This window comes from Quercus lobata, chromosome 8, assembly GCF_001633185.2.
Source record: "Quercus lobata isolate SW786 chromosome 8, ValleyOak3.0 Primary Assembly, whole genome shotgun sequence".
In the NCBI taxonomy this organism is placed as follows: domain Eukaryota; kingdom Viridiplantae; phylum Streptophyta; class Magnoliopsida; order Fagales; family Fagaceae; genus Quercus; species Quercus lobata.
In genome coordinates, this window is record NC_044911.1 from 41,333,630 (window position 1) to 41,355,947 (window position 22,318).

Sequence of the window (22,318 nt, forward strand, 5' to 3'; positions counted from 1 at the left end):
GACGTCGCCTTACTATCCGAGCATGTGGCCTCCTTAGCACGATAATGGACTCCTCAACCATGGATATGACACGTGGCATAGGTACCTTATTTAAATTCTTGTGCCCTACAATAGCCCCTCAAAACTCCAGTTTTTTCCTCTTATCTGAGGAGAAAAATGAGGTTTTGACTTTGGAATACTAATTCTACATGTTTCTTTGATTTCCACACGTGAAAGCGCCACTTCGCGTGTCCTACAACTGTTCTGGCACTTCGAAGTCCACTACATCTCATTAAATGCTCCAAGCAGCACTTTGTTCCTCACATCTTACGGTGAGATAGAAATCCTATGGCTGGCGTTTCTTATCAAATTTTGGGCAGGATAACTCCTACCCAATTTCGCCTCCTATATAGGGCGTCTGGGGAATAATTTTCCCCACTTTACAAATCTTCAAGCTCTCCAGACTTCCCAAACTCTTAAACCTTCAGGACTTTCCAAATTTCTAAGTCTTCCAAATCTTTCAAAAAAATTTTAAATCTTTAAGAAGTTCTGGAAGCAACCCTTGTGCTTATTCTCGTAAGTTCTTTCACTTTTAGGTTCTTTTCTTCTCGGTCAGTCTCCTCGGCCTTTCGCTCTTTATTTCCTTTTCTTGGAAATTTCTTTCATTTCACCTTAGTCTGTTTAGATGGGCAGATTCGCTCACCTCATAGATTCTCTCGTCGGTATGGAGGGATTTAGGGCTAAATACCACATTCCTCAGGGAGTTTCCTTATGGTACTGTGCTCTGGGTCAGTGGCTTACCCATAAGAATGAAGGGGAGGTCGTCATTCTTATGATTGCCTTCATAGAAGGGGGAATGATGCTTCCCATGGGTAGAGTAACTAGAGACTACTTAATCACCCATAGACTATGCCCCCACCAATGCACGCCCAACCTCTTTAGGGTTCTGGGTAGCGTAGACGCTTTCAACAAGCAGATTAGATTGAACCTTACCTAGCACGACGTCGTTTGGATGTACGAGTGCCACCTACTAGCAGACTCGGGCTACTACCTTAAGTTTAGGTCTTCAGCGGTTAGGCTCGTCCATGTGTCTTCCTAAGTCCAACAAGAGCATGAAGGATGAATACCTGATTGCTTCTGGTAAATGGCACGATGGTCTTCACTGTCCAACCTGGAGGGAGAGCCAGGTGAGGTACCTTAGGTTTAGATCTTTTAACATGGGCATTGGTTTCTTAGTTTTGTTGCCCTCTCTTTTCCTTTAGTATTTGTTTCTTTTTAATTGAGGGCTTCATCGTTCTGACTATGGTTTGCTTCTCGGCTATTTTTGCAGATAAAAGGCACGTGGCCCCTAGTATCAACTTCTTCAACGTCGCAGACCTCAACAAAGTACTAAGGTCTGAGGTGTTCGTGAGTGAGGATAGACAGTTAAGAGTCGTCCACCTCATCCTCGACTTCGAGCCCTTTTCGGACAAATTTCAAGACGTGGGCCACACGATAAGAGCAGGCGATCCTTAGCTAGCCTAGATAGACATCTCGATGCCCGGGTTTCTTACTCGGGAAGATATCATGCTAGTTGAGTTGCCCCCCCGTTGCTCTCCCTACGAAGCTGCAGTCTTAAGAGAAGAGACAGCTTAATTGCAATTGTCACTCGAAACTGAGATAGACTAATTTCATCTCGAGGAAGAAGGAGAGGAGTAAAAAGAGCTTGTGATCTAGGTCTCAGACTAGAAGGGCGAGCTTGACAAGTCCTTTGTCGTTCGTTTCCCCAAGTTCGTAGTTATTTGGGTGGACGACAACTCAAAGGAGGAAGAAGAAATGGCCTTGAATAGGAAGAAAGGCATGAAGGAGCTTCTTGCAGACAAGGCTAAGAGGCCAACACAGAAGGACACCTCAGGGTCCCAACCTCTTCCTACCCCCCCCCCCCCCGGCCACCCTTCTCCTCCTACAGTTAACCTGCTCCCCATGCCCAACCTAAAGAAGAAAAGGAAGAAGAAGGAGGTAGCAAAGGAGGGGGAGGTGGTTCGCTAAAAGGAGCCGAAGCAGCAAAAAACAGTGAAGGGCCAAGTGCGAGCCTCCTCGGTGGAAAGCAGGAAGGACCAGCACGTGGTTGAGGTGCTCTACCAAAGCCCCGTATGGGACCCTCCGTTGGAGATGGACGGGGTGGCCATTCCATGGAACTCCACCATTAGGGAGTTTCAGAAATGGCATGCCCACTATTTGGCCGAGGCCCTAGAGCAGCCCCTCCTCTTACCGAAGGATGTGACTGCCTTGAAAAACATGAGGTAGCCAGACCTCTTTCTGTCCCTAAAGAGAGATCTAGCCCTAGTAAGTTCCTTGGCATGCCTTATTAAGGGCGTTTTCTTTTCTTTTTTCTTTTTTCTTTTTTATTATTATTTTTTTGTAACGTACTCCTCTGTTGTTTTTGTGCAAGCTATCCAGGAAGTTTTTGTAGCCGAGGAGTGGGTCAAGGATGTTAGGAATGAGGCTAGGGTTGAGGCCAACCTCTGTGCTAAGACCAGTAAGGCCTTAGGAGCTACTGAGCAGAACAACTAAGAGCTCACCACAAAATTGACCGTGAAGGAGAGGGCAAGAAAGTGTGCTGAGGCCGGTCTGAAGAATGCCCAAGACCAAGCTGAGGATCAATGCAAAAAACTCTATCATACTGAGATAGAGATGGCCACAACAAAATAGTAGGTCCTGGAGCTGAAGGCAGAGCTAAAGAAAGCCAAGGTAGCTGTTCAGACGGCCAAGGAAGCAGTGGAGGTTCTGGGGTCTTCTCCACATAAATGTAACTAGGAGATTTAGTGGGATGTATTAAATGTGGTGGCAACCACCATTCCTTTAGTCATGTCAGGGCTAACCTCCTTCCCGAAACTCTTTCTCTACTGTATGACCTCCTCTGGTAACGTGTCACTGACGTGGCCTTATTGTCTGAGTGTATGGCCTCCGCGACACAATAATGGACTCCTCGGCACAATAATGGACTCCTCGAGTATGGATATGACACGTGGCACAGGTACCTTATTTAAATTCTTGTGCCACACAAATAGAAATACAACACAATCACTAGTTCACCATTAAGTGAATGAAAAATGCTAAAACTAATGCAAATTTTATGACAATAAACTTACAAACTGATTAAACAATATAATAAATGAATATTTTGAATAACTTCTATTTATTGATGACTAGTGAGTTTGTAAAACATACATAGTAAGTATCATTAACTCTCTTTGGATGAATTAGTCTTATTAATTAGTAAGAATTAATAATAGATTTAAAATAAAATAAAATTATAATATAAAAAATAAAATAAATATCATTTAAGTGATATTTATATTTAAAAAGACCCCTTTAAAATTTTCTCCTTAGACCTCAAACTATCTTAGGTTGGACTTGAATATAGCAATATCCCTTTTCTCAAAAAATAAAAAATTAAATACTTTTTTTTTTCATTGCTGAATTTTATAGTTTATGCTTTTTTTTCTTTTTTTTTAAAGAATCGTGTTTTTATTTATTTATTAATTATAATTTATGATTTAAGAACAAGTATAAATTCTATTGAATGTACTAGCCTCATCACATGCACTCCACACGTGCAATGAGGCTTTTTTAATTATTATTTTTTAGTTTAGTATCATAATTTTTCAATTTAGAATTGTCTATTGTTGTTTCTCAAAAAAAAAAAAAAAACTTTTTATTTTCTATTGTTAATGAGGTTATATTGGAATATATTTTTAAGAAATTAAAATTTAAAATTTTGAAAATGATTAAACTGCTAGTTTAGTGTGTGCTGATTTTTAGGAGAAAATACATTAAACGTTGTGTGTGATATATTTAAATAGAAAGTGTGCACTAATTGTTAGGAAAAAAGTTTCTTGAATAGTTTTTTGTTTTTAAATTTTGTTGAATTACGATTTAACCATATTTTTTATTTTTTAAGAATAAAATTTATTTAATTAAATTATGAACCATTTTGATATATATATTTTTTAAATCACAATTAAATTTATGAAGTCTTTTTTTTAGAAGCAACTTTATGAAGTCTTTTAATATATAGAAGATATATTTTAAAATGTTTGCCTTTAGCTTCTCAAAATAAAAAATAAAAAAGTTTGAGCTTTTTTTCTATTAGAATGCGTACAGTAAGGTTCCTTGTCCCGTCGTCTTTATTTCTTTTAGCAAAAGCTAAACAAAACAACGTGTCCCTCTGCCCTCAATATAATTAATAACCCTTAACCCTGTTTAATACACTGATACCCTCATAAAATCAAAAGGAAGAACAAAGAGATAAAAGGAAACACCGAAACAGATTATATCATCAGCTCTCTCTCTCTCTCTCTCTCAGAGTCATTTTTCACAAACACTAAGGCGGCTCACAAAAGTTATAGTACATAGAAGAAGAAGAAGAAGAAGGGGAAGCAAATTCAAGAAAAAAAAAAAAAAAGCGAAAGAAAATGTGCTCTGGAGACGGTGAGTGCAGGCCACTGGGCTTTCTACTGGGCCTTCCCTTTGCGTTTCTCTCCCTCATCATCTCCATCATCGGCCTCGTCATCTGGATCGTCGGGTATACTTCACTCTTTTCCAATTCTATATATCTTCTGGGTTTTTTTTTTTTTCCTATAAATTTTAATTTGATCCAAAGTTGTTAATCATAGATTTCGTATTTGGTGGTAGTACCAAGTAGCAACCAAACCAGAATGCTCAATAACTAATCTCCTGTTCCTCACCTTAAATTTCGGTCCAACTTGTTACACTTATGGTCATCCAGATGTGTCGCTACTCGGTATACCAGTATTTTAAAATGAAAAATCTGAAATTTATCATTGCTATATAGTAATTTAAAATTTTGTCCTTCCGATTTGGCCTTCTGGGTATTTGAAATTTCTTGATTATCTTAGATGCTTTTGATGATGTGATAGTTATCTAAAGTTTCTTCATTTTGATGCGATTTGGTGTGATGGGTATAAAAAATTTCTGAACTTGGACGTAATTATTGGGCAGATTGTTGCTGAGCTGTATATGCCCGTGCTGTTTGTGCGTGACCGTGATTGTGGAGATGGCTTTGGAGTTGGTCAAAGCCCCAATTCATGTTATGGGGTGGTTTACTTCTCAGATTCCTTGTTAATTTCATTCTTGAAATAAAATAATATATTAGTTCTTAATTTTTTTTTAGTGCTCTGCTGTGTTTGCTTTAGGCCTAGTTTTTTTTTTGTAAGCTGGAAGCAGGATGGATGTGCCACGTGTTTCCAGCTCTCGTCTTGTGCATAAACTCACTGGATTTGAGTTGAATTTGATTCCTTCTAATGGAAGCAAGGTAGTATTGTGATCAGTGATGTTATGGCCTTTGATTATCTCTATCCTCTTCTGATTGATTTCTGGTTTTATTTGAAATCTTAACATGTTCATGACTCATCTGAATATTTTTAACTGATTCCTTTCAGTAATGAAAGAAGGGCTTCTCAGGGAAAAATCTTGAAAGTGATTGATATATTTTAAATGCAAATGGATGAATTATTGTAGGGTTTAGTACAAATTTATTTATAATTGTTTTATTAGTCCAATTAGCTTTTCAATCCTTTTAAAAATGAATAGTGAATTGAATGAGTCAAAGAATGAATGCTCTGGTTTACCAAAGATCTACTGTAACTGTATGAGGTTAGAAATAGACTCTGTTACAAGATGGGCTTCTGAAGTCTTGGGTCCTTGAATAAAAAGGGCTGTGTTTTAGGACACACAATCATACATTGGAAACATGGTTTTTAAGTCATGTTTTCAAAGTAAAAGTTAACGTTTTCAGTTTTCAGTGTATTTTTGCGCAAAAATACTCTGTAAACATGGTTTTTAATTCGTGTTTTCAAAGTAATTTAAGGTCACGTTTTCTGTGTATTTTTGCAGTATGTATTTGCACACACACTGCAATAAACAGCATTTTTAGCTTTTAGGGCCCTCGGCCAAAGATAGAAAGTCCTTTGGACCTTTCTGTCCACTAGAAACTAGAAAGGTTAAGGCAAAGGCAACATCCATGTGTGCATCTCTAAATCTTCATTATATTTATTAAATCGTGGGTCCACTACTACGCGACACACATGGTGAGGTTGTGTGATTGGTAGGGGTCTAAATACTGTTGACTTATCCGTAATTGGTAATTCACACTTTATTGTCTTTCTCTCCTATCTTTTCAATACTTTTTTTTTTTTTTTTGCTGAATTATCTTTTCAATACTTGTGTGATGGCCTAATTATCTTTCCAATATTGGTATGATGGTCTGGGTTTACGATAACTTTAAGTGCTCGTTCGATCATTGTTTAAGGGAATCTTTAGTGACTTTTCCTTTTGAATTGCTACGTTTGCTTATTTTGCATTGCACCCGAGCACAATTGATTTTTCTGATTGTATTTTATCTTACTTTATTTAAAGGCCGATTTAACATAGATTATGCATCTAGACAGTAGTGTTATCCAAAAAAAAAAAAATCTAGATAGTAGACTAGAGAAAAGTAGAAAGCAATCTCGATCAACCGTAGTAAAAGCCTGTTTTTTGTAGCAATTCCATCAAGGTAGGGATGGCATTGAGGCTAGGTGAGACTAAAGGATTGGATTTTCATCTCTTTGTTTTACCTTGTCCCTGCCTCACCCTGCATGGCTGGGCAAATTGCTTTGCCTCATCCCCACCCCTTGGAGCTTCAAAGGGGTCTGTTCGCTTTGCAAAACTTTACTTCTTGTTAATCTCTCACACCCCGTCCCAAACTTATTACAATTTTTTTTCTAAAGTCTGTTTCATTAATTTAAATATATTTGAAATTAAAATTAAATTTATTATATCATATTAAACTAATATTTAGTAAGGACTGAATATTATTATCTAAAGTGTTTAATAAGACAAAACACAATAAAACAAAAAGTCTTAATATTAATGCATTTAAATATTTATTAATACAAGCTAAATCTTTAATACTAATAGAGCATACTGGAGCGGGGTTAAAAAAGCCTAAACTCATCCTTGCCCCCTCTGAGGTGCGGGAAAAAAATCTTGACCCATTCCTACCCACCATCTTTGCAAATTGGGGAAAAGGAAAACTCGCGTGGAGCAAAGCGGAGTCAGGTGGGGTGGTTAAAATTTGTCATCCCTACTTTGAGAGTGTACATACTTTTTAAATAAATGTATAATCAAAATTTGATGTACGTAGAAAAAGATTTACATGAGGTTTAGAATAGAGTATAAGTAATGATGATCATCTTCTTTCTATTCAGAGGACTTTGAGGTTGGGCACGAAAAAGCCTCAATTCTGATATATTTTTTCATAAGCTGGAACAAAAATAGGCAACCTGGGCAAAATGGGAGTAAATAGTGTCATAAGAATGACATAAACATACTCCCATCTCTATACATCAACATTCAAATTTATTCTCACACAAAAATACACAAAACACCTACAATACAATATATAAGCAAATACTCCTCCCATCTCTATACATCAACATTCAAACATCAAAACATGAATTTATTTATTTTGACTTTCATCCCCCTCTTCATGCTTATTGTTCTTTCTTGCCATAGGTAGTTGAGCCAGACTTGTAGGCACCCCTATCCTCTGTTCCAGCATGGTCTTGCCCAATAACAAGCTGTTTTGTTTGCTGAGCAATCTCAACTATTGTTTCCCCAATAACCCCATCCTCCTCTCCTCCTTATCCATGTTCTTGCCTCTTGGGTTCCCTGAAAGGTTCCCTGGTTGACCTTCTCGGACGGTTTGGCCTCTTTTTCCACCTTCTCTTCTATTTTTGTTTCTTGAATTTGCGAATCCCATTTGTAATCTTCTCCCTGGTAAGCAACGAACTCAACGTTAGTATCAACCATAGGTGGCTAATAAATAATTGGTTGAATGAATTTTTTAGATCACCACAAAGGCACTTAGAAGGACAACATGATGAAAATTTAAACAAACTTCCATTTACTCTGAAATGTAATTTTTTTTTCCTCCTTGAATATGCATTTTCTGAATCTAATTCTGGGTGCGGACTGCTGAGTCTTTGATTAAATATGAAAGGACCACAAAAACTAGAAAATAATGTTTATTTTTACACTATTGAGAGGTGAACTACAACAAACCAACCAATGCTTCAGTAATTATTCACAAAAATCTTCCTCAGTAGCCAAATGTTGTCTTCTGCTACTAAATTCGATCTAAATTATTACCAAGACTCCTCTTACCCTGCTACATGTTTTCATAATCCATTTATGCATTTATACAATTAATACTAAAATCTTTGGCAGTTCTAAATAAATATATACCCACTTGTAGCAACACTAAATTAGTGATCTAGTTTTGCACATAGCATCAATTTAGTGTTGTGAAGCTGTGAAGGTAAACATGTAGAATTTGATGTTCAAAAAATCACATAATTGAAGGGCTATGCAACAGTAAAGATATAATATTGGTACAGGCAAACCTCTCTTTCGGCTGATCTTATAGCCTCCAATTCTCTCTGAGCTTCTTCTTTCTTCCGAGCTGTATAATCTTTTGCACTCTCTCCTGTTGATATAACAACATCCTTTGCAGCAGACAATGGCTTGACTGCAAGCTCGTTAGCTACATGACCTGTATACTCTGCCGCTCCTTTAACAGCTCTGGCTGCCATTTTGGTTCCCTCCACAGCTTTCTCACACGAGTAATGTGCGGCCGTCCACCCTGCCACAGCTGCTCTATCCTTTGCTTCCACAGCTGTTTTCCCAGCATAATCAATTGCAACCTTGCCAGTTTCCGAAGTGACATCTTTTGCACCAACAGCTTTCTCTTCAACATAATGGGCAGTGGTCTCCCCTGCATGCACAACCGTGTATTTCGCTTCTGCTGCCTTATGTAACGCATAGTCCTTTGCTTTCTCCGTGGTCAATGCTGTATAATCCGCAGCTGTCTTCGCAGTGCTTACAATTGTGTCCTTTTCTTGTGCACCTTTCTCAACTGCAGTGTCTTTCACAACCTCACTTTTCTCTAAGATTATATCCTTTAGCTTGTGCTCCCTTTTCTATTGCAGTGTCTTTCACAACACTAGTTTTTTCTACGATAGTATCCTCAGCTTGTGCACCCTTCTCTGCTGCAGTGTCTTTCACAGCCAAACTTGTATTTAGCACGGTGTCCATTGCTTGCGCTCCCTTCTCTGTGGCATACTTGGTTGCAGCCCGAGCTGTATTTAGGACGGTGTCCTTTGCTTGTGCACCTTTCTCTGCAATGGTGTCCTTCGCTTGTGCACCCTTTTCTGCTGCAGTGTCTTTCATAGCCACACTTGTATTTAGCACGTTGTCCTTTGCTTGTGCTTCTTTCTGTGTGGCATACTCGGTTGCAGCTCTAGCTGTATTTTGGATGGTGTCCTTCGCTTGTGCTCCCTTCTCTACGATGGTGTCCTTTGTTTGTGCACCTTTCTCTTCAATAGTGTCCTTTGATTGTGCAGCCTTCTCTGCCGCTAACTCAGTTGCAGTGCGTCCTGTATTGACGACTTTGTCCTTTTCTTGTGCAGCCTTCTCTGCCGCTAACTCAGTTGCATTGAGACCTGTATTGACGACTGTGTCCTTTGCTTGTGCAGCCTTCTCTTTTGCATACTCAGATGAAGCACTCACTCCCTGGCTTAAAGATTCTTTTGCCCTCTCATACCTCTCCTCCGTGGCCCTTACCGCCTCCATAGAATTTTGCTGCGCCGTTGCTCTGAACCTGGCAATGTCTTCTAGAGAAGGTTGTTCCTTTTGCTCTTGACTCTCTTCTATGTCACCTCTATTCACACGACACTCTTCTTTGGTTCTCATCTTTGTGTCACCTCCTAGCTCATATCCCTCTTCTCTGCTTCTCATCTCTGCACCTCCTCTTCTCTCTTTAGCCTTTTCCTTGCTTCTATCTTTTTTTTTCAGCTTCACCTTCTCTGCCCTTAGCTTCCTCTGCACCCTTCTCGTCCTTGACAATTACTTCAAACTTTCCCACAGTATAAAGCCCTCTTTGCCCTCCTCCTTGACCTTCCCTAGCTTTAACTTCTTTGACTGCAACCATATTCCTACCCCTTGCTTCATCAGCATTCTTCTCTTTCTCATTCTCCTGGTAACTTTCTTTCTCATTCTTCACTTTATCCGCAAGAGATTCAAACTGGCAAGCCAGTTCATGGGTAGCTCCACCTACATCTCCTATAGCTTTTGCAGCACTACCCCTCTCATCTTTAGCACCCTCCACATGAGTTTCTATGTTGTCTGATTCTTTTGCTTGCTCCGCCAAAGACTCAAAGTGGCTCGTAATCTTTGGCACTGTATCTTTCTTTATGTGAATTTCTATCTCCTCGCTGGTGGTGTTGTCTCTGCGAGTTTGCTCCGAAGCCATTGTATTCTAATTTTTTTTTTTTTCTCAGGTAATATTCGATGTTTACGTTTGTTAATGTATATTATGTTATGGGCTTTAGGCCCAATTAGGTTACTTGTATAGCACACTGGTACTTGTACTACACTCTACTTGTACTGCACACATATGCCTCCTATATAAAGGCAGTGATGTATATTCTTTAATTTATGAAATACAATACAATTATTTTGTATTTCTAACATGGTATCAGAGCCACTGCTCTAATCCTTTGGTGTGCCGCTCTTAAGCAGTCTTGTCTTCTTGGGTGTCCTCTGCAGCCGTTTTTGTGAGCAGCACCACTGCCTTCACCGCGACTCCAGTACATCAAAGACCACTGCCTTACTGCCACCACCGCTTCCGCATCTCCGATCAGACCACAGATAGCATCATTGGAAAGTAGTCTCTCCGATCTGCCGTTCTGTAAAATTTCGTCTTCAACGGACCTTCCACGCGTCGCCACGCGCCACCAGAAATCTCGGCATCATCTGCACGCGCCTCCACGCGCCGCCAAAAATTGCCACGCGCTGCCACGCGCCTCCTGTGTCAGTCACGCGCTGCCACTCACTACCACGCGCCAGACTTTTCGCTGACGTCATCATCTGCTTGCTTACGTCAGCCCTAGCTGACGTCATCTGCATACGTCAGCGCCACATCATCTGCTGACGTCATCCGTTGACTTTTGACCAGAGTTGACTTTTTTGCAGTCCGGGTCCTCCTTACCCAGTTTTTCGCGTCGATTTCATTTTTGCGCTCCATTTTTGCATATTTTGCTTCTAAATGAGAAATAAGGACAGGTCTTCTTCTTGCAATAATCGTCGCCAACAATCCAGCAAACGTCTTTGCAGTTTTTGCAAACGTTTTGGCCACAATATTGAGACTTGCTATCGTCGCAACAAACCAGCTGTGTCTATATCCGCTGCTACTGTTGCTAACACTGAGAGTGTCCAACCAATGGCTCCCATCTCTGCACAGTTTAAGTCTTCAGGACGCACTTTCACCATGTCCACAGATGACCTTAAAAACATCATCGCCAATGTCATTTGTATGGTTGGTAATGCATCTTATTCCTCTTCTCTCTCAGCTTTATCTGGTATGTCTCCTTCCTCTTGGCTTATGGATTCTGCTTGTTGCAATCACATGACTCCTCGTTCGTCCTTATTTTCTGAACTAAAACCTGCACCACACCCTCTTAATATTCACACAGCAAATGGTTCCACTATGTCTGGTCATAATATAGGTTCTGTTTCAACTGCCAATCTCTCGGTTCCTAGTGTCTTTAATGTTCCTGACCTTTCTTACAATTTATTTTCTGTGGGCCAATTAGCTGAGTTAGGTTATCGCATTATCTTTGATTATTCTGGGTGTATTGTGCATGATCCAAGGACATGACAGGAGCTTGGGACCGGTCCTAGAGTTGGGCGTATGTTTCCCCTGGACAACCTTCGTCTTCCACTTGTTGCTCCTGTTTCTGTTATTGCAACTGCTACAGCTTCTTCACTTCCTTCCCTTGCACTTTGGCATGCTCGACTTGGTCATGCATCTTCCTCTCGGGTACAACAATTAGCTTCTAGAGATTTGTTAGGTTCAGTGTCTACAAAAAATTTTGATTGTGTTTCGTGCAAATTAGGAAAACAACCAGTTTTACCTTTCAATACCAGTGAATCAATATCCACTGATATCTTTGACCTTATTCATTCTGATGTTTGGGGCCCTTCTTCTGTCTCTAGTATTGGTGGGTCTCGATATTTTGTTGTCTTTGTTGATGATTACTCTCGCTATAGCTAGATTTTTAATATGAAACATCGTTCTGAATTATTACAAGTATATTCTAATTTTGCAAAAATGGTTGAAACTCAGTTTTCCAAACGCATCAAAATTTTTCGATCTGATAATGCTCTCGAATATACTCAATATGCTTTCCAAGCTGTTTTACATTCCTATGACACTGTTCATCAACTAACTTGTCCAGGTACCTCTCAGCAAAATGGTAGAGCCGAACGGAAACTTCGTCATATTCTTGACACTGTTCGTGCTCTTCTTCTCTCTGCCAAAGTTCCTGCTCCTTTTTGGGGCGAAGCTGCTCTTCATGCTGTTCATACTATTAATTGCATTCCGAGTCCGGTTATCCAAAATCAAACTCCATATGAGCGCCTTTTTGGGTCATCTCCAGACTATCACCACCTTCGCTCCTTTGGTTCTGCTTGTTTCGTTCTTCTTCAGCCACATGAGCATAACAAACTTGAGCCTCGGTTAAGGCTTTGTTGTTTTCTTGGCTATGGCGAAACTCAAAAGGGGTATCGGTGTTATGACCCTGTCTCTCATCGTCTTCGTGTTTCCCACAATGTTGTCTTTTGGGAACATCGCCTCTTTGTCGAGCTCTCTCACTTTCGTGCCTCCCTATCTTCCTCCTCTGTTTTAGATTTTTTTCCAGATGAGGCACATATTCATTCTGTAGCTGCTCCTGATCCTCCTGTAGTTGCTCCTGATTCTCTTGTAGACTTCTCTGTCCAACCACCAGATATCACTGATCCCTTTCCTAGTTCACCCTTTAATGAACAGGTGGAAGATGAACAGGTTGAAGACGAGCTACCCAACCCCAACCCTGAGCTTGGGTCCCCTGCTCCTGCTCCGCCTGAGGATCTTGCACAAGACATTCCACCTCGTCACTCAACTCGAGTAAGATCTATTCCTACACATTTACTTAACTATCATTGTTACACTGCTCTTGCTACATTACATGAGCCTCACACCTATCGTGAGGCTTCCACTGACTCTTTATGACAGATTGCAATGAAAGAGAAACTTGATGCATTATCTAAAAACCGTACTTGGGATTTGGTGACACTCCCTCTCGGGAAATCTGTGGTTGGTTGTAAGTGGATCTACAAGATTAAGACTCGCTCTGATGGGTCCATTGAGCGCTACAAAGCTCGTCTTGTTGCAAAAGGTTTTACACAGGAGTATGGGATTGATTATTCTTTTGGGAACATCGCCTCTTTGTCGAGCTCTCTCACTTTCGTGCCTCCCTATCTTCCTCCTCTGTTTTAGATTTTTTTCCAGATGAGGCACATATTCATTCTGTAGCTGCTCCTGATCCTCCTGTAGTTGCTCCTGATTCTCTTGTAGACTTCTCTGTCCAACCACCAGATATCACTGATCCCTTTCCTAGTTCACCCTTTAATGAACAGGTGGAAGATGAACAGGTTGAAGACGAGCTACCCAACCCCAACCCTGAGCTTGGGTCCCCTGCTCCTGCTCCGCCTGAGGATCTTGCACAAGACATTCCACCTCGTCACTCAACTCGAGTAAGATCTATTCCTACACATTTACTTAACTATCATTGTTACACTGCTCTTGCTACATTACATGAGCCTCACACCTATCGTGAGGCTTCCACTGACTCTTTATGACAGATTGCAATGAAAGAGAAACTTGATGCATTATCTAAAAACCGTACTTGGGATTTGGTGACACTCCCTCTCGGGAAATCTGTGGTTGGTTGTAAGTGGATCTACAAGATTAAGACTCGCTCTGATGGGTCCATTGAGCGCTACAAAGCTCGTCTTGTTGCAAAAGGTTTTACACAGGAGTATGGGATTGATTATGAAGAGACCTTTGCTCCGGTTGCTCGTATTTCATCTGTCCGTGCCCTCTTAGCTGTTGCTGCTGCCCGTAAATGGGATCTTTTTCAGATGGATGTCAAAAATGCATTCCTTAATGGGGATTTACATGAAGAAGTTTATATGCAACCTCCTCCTGGTCTCTCTGTTGACTCAAACAAGGTTTGTTACCTTCGACGTGCACTTTATGGCCTTAAACAAGCTCCACGAGCTTGGTTTGCTAAATTCAGCTCTACCATCTCTCATTTGGGTTACATGGCCAGTCATTATGATTCTGCCTTATTTCTTCGTCGCACTGACAAAGGCACTATTTTACTTCTCCTATATGTGGATGATATGATCATAACTGGTGATGACCTCAGTGGCATTCAAGAACTCAAGGATTTTCTCAGTCAGCAATTTGAGATGAAAGATCTTGGACATCTCAGCTACTTCTTGGGTCTTGAAATCACTCATTCTACTGATGGACTTTATCTTACTCAAGCTAAGTATGCTTCTGAACTCTTATCTCGAGCTGGACTCACTGATAGCAAGACTGTTGACACTCCAGTTGAGTTTAATGCACATCTGACTCCCTCAGGGGGGAAACCATTGTCTAATCCCTCTCTTTACAGACGATTGGTTGGCAGCCTAGTTTATCTCACAGTTACTCGTCCAGACATCTCCTATGCTGTTCATCAGGTGAGCCAGTATCTATCTGCTCCACGATCAACTCACTATGCTGCTGTTTTGCGCATTCTTCGATACTTGAAGGGCACTCTCTTTCATGGCCTTTTCTACTCAGCTCAGTCTCCTCTTGTACTCCGTGCATTCTCTGATGCTGATTGGGCAGGAGATCCTACTGATCACAGGTCTACTACAGGTTACTGTTTTCTCCTTGGTTCTTCTTTGATTTCTTGGCGAAGTAAGAAACAAACTTTTGTGGCCCGCTCCAATACTGAAGCAGAATATCGTGCTCTTGTTGATACCACATCTGAGCTCCTTTGGCTACGATGGCTCCTTAAGGATTTGGGTGTGTCCACCTCCTCTGCTACTCCCCTTTGTTGTGACAACCAGAGTGCCATTCATATTGCTCATAATGATGTCTTTCATGAACGGACTAAACACATCGAGATTGATTGTCATTTTATCCGTTATCATCTTGTCCATGGTGCTCTTAAGCTTTTCTTCGTCTCCTCCAAAGATCAACTTGCAGATATCTTCACCAAGTCACTTCCTAAGGGATGCACTTGTGATTTGGTTAACAACTTCAAGTTGGTCTCACATCCACCTTGAGTTTGAGGGAGGCTGTTAATGTATATTATGTTATGGGCTTTAGGCCCAATTAGGTTACTTGTATAGCACACTGATACTTGTACTACACTCTACTTGTACTGCACACATATGCCTCCTATATAAAGGCAGTGATGTATATTCTTTAATTTATGAAATACAATACAATTATTCTGTATTTCTAACAACGTTGATTGTAGATTTGAGTTTGGAAATGAAGGAGGTAGAGAATATTTTTAAAAAAGAGGCTATGGCGGTTTTTGAAGAGGTGGGCATGGACGTGTTTGCATGGAGTGGACATGTAGTGTGTGGGCTGGTGCAACGTGTCTGAGTCTGTGGAATTGAGTCAGCAGGTGTGCATTGAGGGAAGTACACACGTGTAGCTTGGTAGAGAGTTCAGGTTAGGATTGGAGGAGAAGGACTTATCTAGATGTATGCCACGTGGAGATCATAAGAGGTGCCACATGTAGTTCATTGGGCTGGGGTCAACTGGTCCACTCATGACAAGCCTTGGCTAGGAGACAAAGACAACCAATCCATAGATCCAATCTTTGTTTGAGGATTGTCGGATTGCATGGTGCATGAGCCTTTTTAATTGGGCCATAGATAATCAATGGCCATCGAAAGTTATGGGACTTTCTTCCGTTTTGTTTTTGTTTTCTTTGAATTTTAATAATTCGGAGACATAATCAAACAAAAATAGCCGAAGGAAAATAGTATTTAAGATGATTTATTAAAGAAAAAAAAAATAGGCAACAAAAGGAGTGGCCTCATCAAACATTTGTTTTAACACTATTTATTTCATACATTTTATTACACACATAGTACACATTCACACAAAACAAGAGAAAACACGACTTGAAGTCACAATTTTGAACTTCAAATAAGTGACTTCAAATCATATTTTTTCTTGTAATTTTTTTTTGTTAGTATATGTATTATGTACATAATAGTGTATGAAACAGTAATTTTTTTTTTTTTTTTTTTTGAACTCAGTATGCAAAATGCCATTTGCATTAAATTTCCCTGACCAAAAAAAAAAAAAAAAATCATTCCAATTTGGTTGGACACAATGATGCTCAACTCACTTTTTGTTTTTTACATCATTCATCTTTAAACTCCACCTCGACACTTATTACAAATCAACGTTAGCAAACAATGCCAATAAATCTCTACCCCAAGACTTACCCAAAGCAATATTATATCCTTTAAAATATATTTCTGAATTTTGAACTTTATAGAGTAAGTCCGGTTTGATGCTCTCTTGGAAGGATTTTAATGTTTTATTTGAGGTTCCCCCAACCCCACACCCCCCCCCCCCCCCCCCCCCCCCCCCCCCCCCCCTCTCTTTGGGCCAGAGGAAAAGTAGGGCTGTATTGAATTTATTGGGTCAAAATTGTATAGCACTCCCCTCATCGAGCTAAGGTGCCCTCTTTGGACATTTTAGGCAGCCCAAAATAGTGCAGGCCAGTCCGTGATGATGTATCGACATAAAGGGCCTCCTTGTAGGGTGATTTTTTCGGTTGAACCAACTGGTTTAAATGATTATGACAGCCTTTCCAAGGCTTTTTATTGAGTAACTACTTTTGGTTGGAGTAATCACTTAAAACCTACAAGTTTCCTTGTTCAATTCGGAAAACACTCATAGATCCAACGAACAATCATTAATGATGATTCAGCTTCATTATAGCAAAGGTAATCTGTCAAGCCTTGTGTTGCTCAAGTTTGCAATGTGAGTCTCTATGTCACTTCTCTCAAAGAAAAAAAAAACAATTAATGAAGGGATCATGATCTTGGCTTAGCCCTTAAGTGAAAGATTTGAAAGTAATAAGTTCGTGGGCAATTTATAACAGTGCATGGTAATTACTAATTGCTAATTAGTAGTAGCATGTGGTATGTGAATGATAACTATGAGCTTTTTTAATTTGTAAGGGCATATATATATTGCTCACAATTCAAGGCAACTTTGTGCCCAAAAAATCTGCACATTTACATTTAATTGAAACATCAACCCTCTTATTGCCCACTTAAACAATAAAAATGGAAATTGAACTCCTAGAATTGAAATAATGGTTTTCTTTCTATATTTCAAACGTCCATTGCCCACTTTGTCTTCAACTAAAGAGCTCTGCATATAGGACCTCATTCCAAGTATCGGGCAGCCCCGGAAGACACCAATGGCTACAGTCATTGCCACTATGTTCACCACTATAGGCAGATGGGTGTGCATCTTTCCGATATTGTGAGAGTTTTGTAACATCTAGGAAAGTGACTGGCTTCTTAGTTCTGCTTAATACTTTGTTCACAACTGTCCAAGCTAAAGGTGTGCCTGCAGGGTACTTTAGACCAAAGAATGGTTGCTTCTCACCTGAGCATGTTTTTGATGGTTGATTCCAATCCCTGCCCCTAATTATGTCAACAACAATCAATCAAGTAAATTTAATTGCACTAATACATTATGATGTTAGTTTGCCTTACACAATGCTGAAATGAATGATAAAGAGTCGCAATTAGTGTGATGAAATAACAGACATCACTAAAGGTAATTATAATGTTCTTATCATCAAGTTAAGATACTAGTTAATTTTTGGTGTAAGCAAAATTTGAAACCCATTTATTTTATTATTTGAACTAACTAGAACTCATGAGATAATTATAATGTTAGAGAATGTAACACAAATTAAACTAAAACCAATTAAAGTGTGAACTTGAGGAAGGCTTTGCATACTCGTAATGGGTGGGAGAAATCCCTAGGAAGAAGACTTTGGTTTTGGAAGCATCAACATTTAGGTTGACCCATCTAGACCAAGTGGTTAGCCCTTTATAAAACGCAATCAGACGGTTCATATCTTTGTACCATTTGTTTCCCTCTTGCATATAATCCCAGCTGCAATAATAAGTTACATGTATTAGCAATGATCATCGAACCTCTAAGCTAAAATTCCAAACCATATATATCCATTTATATGACAAAAATTAATTTTGATGAAAAATTGATGAGGTTAATCTTACGGTTGGGTTTTCCCTGTGTGGGTCCACCAATGCCATGTGTTAAAGATTAACATGTTCATGCCTTTCCATGCATTGCCATTCTTGATTGAATCAAGCTTCAAAACTCGTCCCGCCTTCTCATTATCAAGATCTACTAGGTACGGTGTGCGAAATAGCAGTATTTTCACTCCATAATCCTGCACTCAAAAAATGTAAATATTCCATTATTTCATCAACTTAAAAAATTTGCATAATCTCTCTTGAGAAAATAATGAAATTTCTAATGCGTTGTTCAACAAATTATGAACCCACAAAAAAAAAAAAAAATCTACGAAATTGTAAAGCTCAACAATTTCAAGCTCAATAGTTCACATAATCACATGTCAACTTTTGCATATTAAAGCATAGGACCTCATTAAGCGTTTAATAAGGTCATGTGATTTCTCTATACATTTACAAAAAAAATTTATTAATATAAATTGGTAAATTTCAATATATTTTTATTTCAAAACATAAAAGTATTAAAACTGAATAACGTTTTTTACAAAGCAAAAAAACTCCATATTCTTATTTACCAATCTAAGAAAAAAAAAATGGAACATAAAAAAAAAAAAAAATTGAAATATGTAACGTGAAAAAGAGGCAATTACAATTTTCTAATGTTAAAAGTTTGTTCTAAAGGAAATAGAAATAAGACTTTTAAAATTCTGATTGATACTCGATAAAATTGGGACATTACGAAGAAGAGTTATTTTCTACTTGTGACTGTGAGAGTGACTTTCTCAGCTCCATAAAGTCTTAACATGTGCTTTAGTTAGTTCCAGGTTTAGATAGTTCAACTGATCTTATCAGAAAAGTTGCCAAATTAGCTACGTTGAAGATTCAGCTGGAAGAAAAGCCGTATAAGCAGAGAACTCAATTTAGTGCCACAGCCCACAAGTGGTCCTTACCACTGTGTGGTCCTTTTATGAGGCTACTTTTTTTCCCTTCAAAATTAAGTCACGCATGTACAAACAAGTGAGTTGTGAAAAAAGCCACCAACCACGATTAAGGTTTGCATTTGGTTGAGTTTTGTTGAAATGCTTTATTGTTGATTTGGATAAGGTTTCTTGGGGGTGAAAAAAGTTCGAACAATATTATATTCCCAAACCAACAAACACTTCCTCAGCCCCCAAAGCCCACAGAGAAAAAAAAAACCAATAAAATTACCTAGGAAAATGTTAACAGAGCATCGATTTATAAACTATTTTTAACAATATTTTATAAAAAAATGTTAAAATAATTAATTTTTAAGACCCTTTTTTATATTTTTTATAAAAATAAAATCAAAATTTTTCTAATATAATTTATTAATAATTGGTATAAGAGTACAAGTTAACATTACTCAATTATAATAGGGAAATTAATAATAGCTTGTTTATGTGGGGTCGTTAAAGCTGTCTTCTCTTCTCTCCTTTGTTCCTTTAGTTGTTAATTTACGAATAGATTTATAATGCTAAAAGCAATATAACAGCTGTCAATGACGAGTTGATGACACAGACTTTGGTCTCTCTCTAATAATGATACTAATATATATAGAAGTCTAGACTAGACCAGTGTCTTAATTTAGCCACCATTTGACCCGCCTATGATAGATACTTGATACTTTACATGTATAGCTGGATGGCTAAGTACTAGAGCGCCAAAGATGATCAATAATTGTGACATAAATATCATAATGTTATTCAGCAAAAAAAAAAAAAAATGATGATAATGTTGATAGAGGCATGCTTATTTCGAAATTTCATAATAATAATATAATTTAAAATTTCAATAGTTATAATGAAAATCATAAATTTAAATTTTAAAAGTATCAAAATTACTAACTAGTTAAATTACAAAATTCATATTAATAATTTTTTGTTTAAAGAAAGAGATAATTTTACTCTATAATTACTCTTAACAAGACAATTTGAGAAAAACTAGTACAAACATAAACTAAGCCAAAACTACTTGAGCAATGAGAAATCGTATTAAAATTAGAGTAATGCTACAGTTATAAACAATTTTACAAATTGTTAATGTGATCAATTTTTTATTGGTTTTCATTTAAGTCCACTATTAATTTACCAATAATTACTCATCACACATCAACAGTTGTAAATTTTTTTGTAAAAAAATTTATATCTCTAACATTAATCATAAAATTAATGAAAAAATTCATGTGCATAGTTTGAGATCTAAATACCATTTAATTTTTCCCGCCTTTTATTAAAAAAAAAAAATTTAAAGTAGAAGCGGTGAAAGTAAACTTTGTCTGGTTTAACGTTCAATCATTTATTACGAAATGCAAATAACGACCTGACATGTCTCCGGCAAAAGTTAAACTGGGTACCACCAATCACGCTGCCTCTTTTAATGCTTAAACTCCAACACTCGCTCACAGACACACACAGTCACAGACAAACATGTAAGATTTTATTTAATGGGTTTTTACTCTCCACCCCCCACAATACTGTTATATATTCTAGTATAGTGAAAAAGAGGATCTTAATTGTCAAATAAACAATTTGAAAATCTTGGCCTGCCAGATGTTCCTCTATATATATAGTCAAAATAATAATAATAAATTTTGACCCATGCTACATGTGATGAGTGAGTGTGAGTGTAGCTGTGTATGAATGAATAATTTCTCCAAACGGCAAACGCACACTTCAATTTAAAGCAATACTGAATGAACTGAACTGTGTACAACCACTCATATATATTGGCATAAAACAGAACTGTTTTAATTCAAATTTTCTTTTTTTAGTGGCAAAATTGGACTGGGAAAAGAAAATTTTAATTAGCACCAAAAGAACAACTTTACCTTTGACAAAAGGTTGAGAGAGAAGGGAAAGGAAATGCATGCACTGTCACAACTATGATTGCTGTGCTAATTCAAAAAAAAAGAAAAAAAGAAAATGCGCGCATAAGCAAAAAACCAGAAAACTTACATCAAATGTCACTGAAGACAGCCCATCTTTCCTTATGAATGTGGTCTTTGACTTTGGCACCGATGCGTGAATCATGCACGTTAAAGATTGAAACTGATTCAAACTCAGTGAGTCTCCCACAAACATAATCTTCTTGCCTCTCCACTTCTCCAAGAAATATAACCCATTAAACCTGTTGTGCCAATTTAACACTCAATTACCCAATATAGAAACTCATATGTATGTGCTACTTATTTATACCATATGCAACAAAACCTTAAGCCCAACTTATAGTCATAGATATGCATACTATATATAACAATGTGTTTTTGAAGTGTGAAATGTGAAAATGGCTAAAAAGGGTACCTGGGTATGGCACAAGAGAAAGGTTGCCATCTGTATTTGAGGTACGAGTTATCAGGGCGGCCATACTTTTGGCAGTCGAATTGTGCATCTATGAAGGGGCAGCTAGAGGGAGAGTAGAGAGGGTAGGAAGCATCGTAGACCCATTTTCCACGAGACAAATTGCATTTACCAGCAAGTTTTCTGGCACTGAAATTTTTTGTAGCATTACTGAGGGAAATGAAATCTTCAGCTCTTGCTTGGTGGGAAAACAAAATCTGCAATACAAAGAGAAACAGTGCTTGGAAGAATAGGAGGAAACCCATTTCCTTGGGTTTCGATTCAGAATTAATAAATAAAAGGACCAGGAGTAATGAAAAGTTGTCTGCAGCGACTGCATTTATAAGCAGACTGGACAGAGAGTCAGAGAAAAACTTTTCCTTTTACACCTTTTTTTTTTTTTTTTTTTTTTTAATTTTTTGACTGAAATTGTGAAATCAAAATTGGATGGATTGTTGAAACTCTGACATGTGGGGTTGGGTCCAATCCATGCTTTGAAAATTTGGAATCATGATGAATTTGATTCTAAAATCATGCGAAACATTTTCCCACCAAAAAAGATACAGAGGACATTGCTTTTTAAAGTTAATTACTTATTATGTATGATTATAAAAAAAAAATTCCTTTATTGCTCATTTTCTTGTAGCCAATAATACAAACAACCCTCTTTTTTTTGGGTAAGCGATTATTCAAGATTCAAAAGAACTGTTTTCAAACGAAAAAAT

At 38.2% G+C, this 22,318-nt stretch overlaps 2 protein-coding genes and 1 pseudogene across 2 annotated transcripts; 1 reads left to right on the top strand and 2 right to left on the bottom strand.

Moving 5' to 3' along the window:
• Window positions 1-4,185: 4,185 nt before the first annotated feature.
• On the top strand, window positions 4,186-5,320 carry LOC115957589 (signaling peptide TAXIMIN 1). The gene is made up of 2 exons (XM_031075874.1): window positions 4,186-4,546; window positions 4,984-5,320. The coding sequence occupies exons 1-2, from the start codon at window positions 4,437-4,439 to the stop codon at window positions 5,105-5,107; spliced, it is 234 nt and encodes a 77-aa protein (XP_030931734.1). The 5' UTR covers window positions 4,186-4,436; the 3' UTR covers window positions 5,108-5,320.
• Window positions 5,321-7,293: 1,973 nt separating this feature from the next.
• On the bottom strand, window positions 7,294-10,352 carry LOC115958297 (annotated as a pseudogene).
• Window positions 10,353-17,137: 6,785 nt separating this feature from the next.
• LOC115957798 (protein trichome birefringence-like 39) lies at window positions 17,138-22,001 on the bottom strand. The gene is made up of 5 exons (XM_031076130.1): window positions 21,558-22,001; window positions 21,213-21,384; window positions 18,259-18,434; window positions 17,975-18,133; window positions 17,138-17,652 (listed from the first exon to the last, which is right to left on the bottom strand). The coding sequence occupies exons 1-5, from the start codon at window positions 21,857-21,859 to the stop codon at window positions 17,361-17,363; spliced, it is 1,101 nt and encodes a 366-aa protein (XP_030931990.1). The 5' UTR covers window positions 21,860-22,001; the 3' UTR covers window positions 17,138-17,360.
• Window positions 22,002-22,318: the final 317 nt, after the last annotated feature.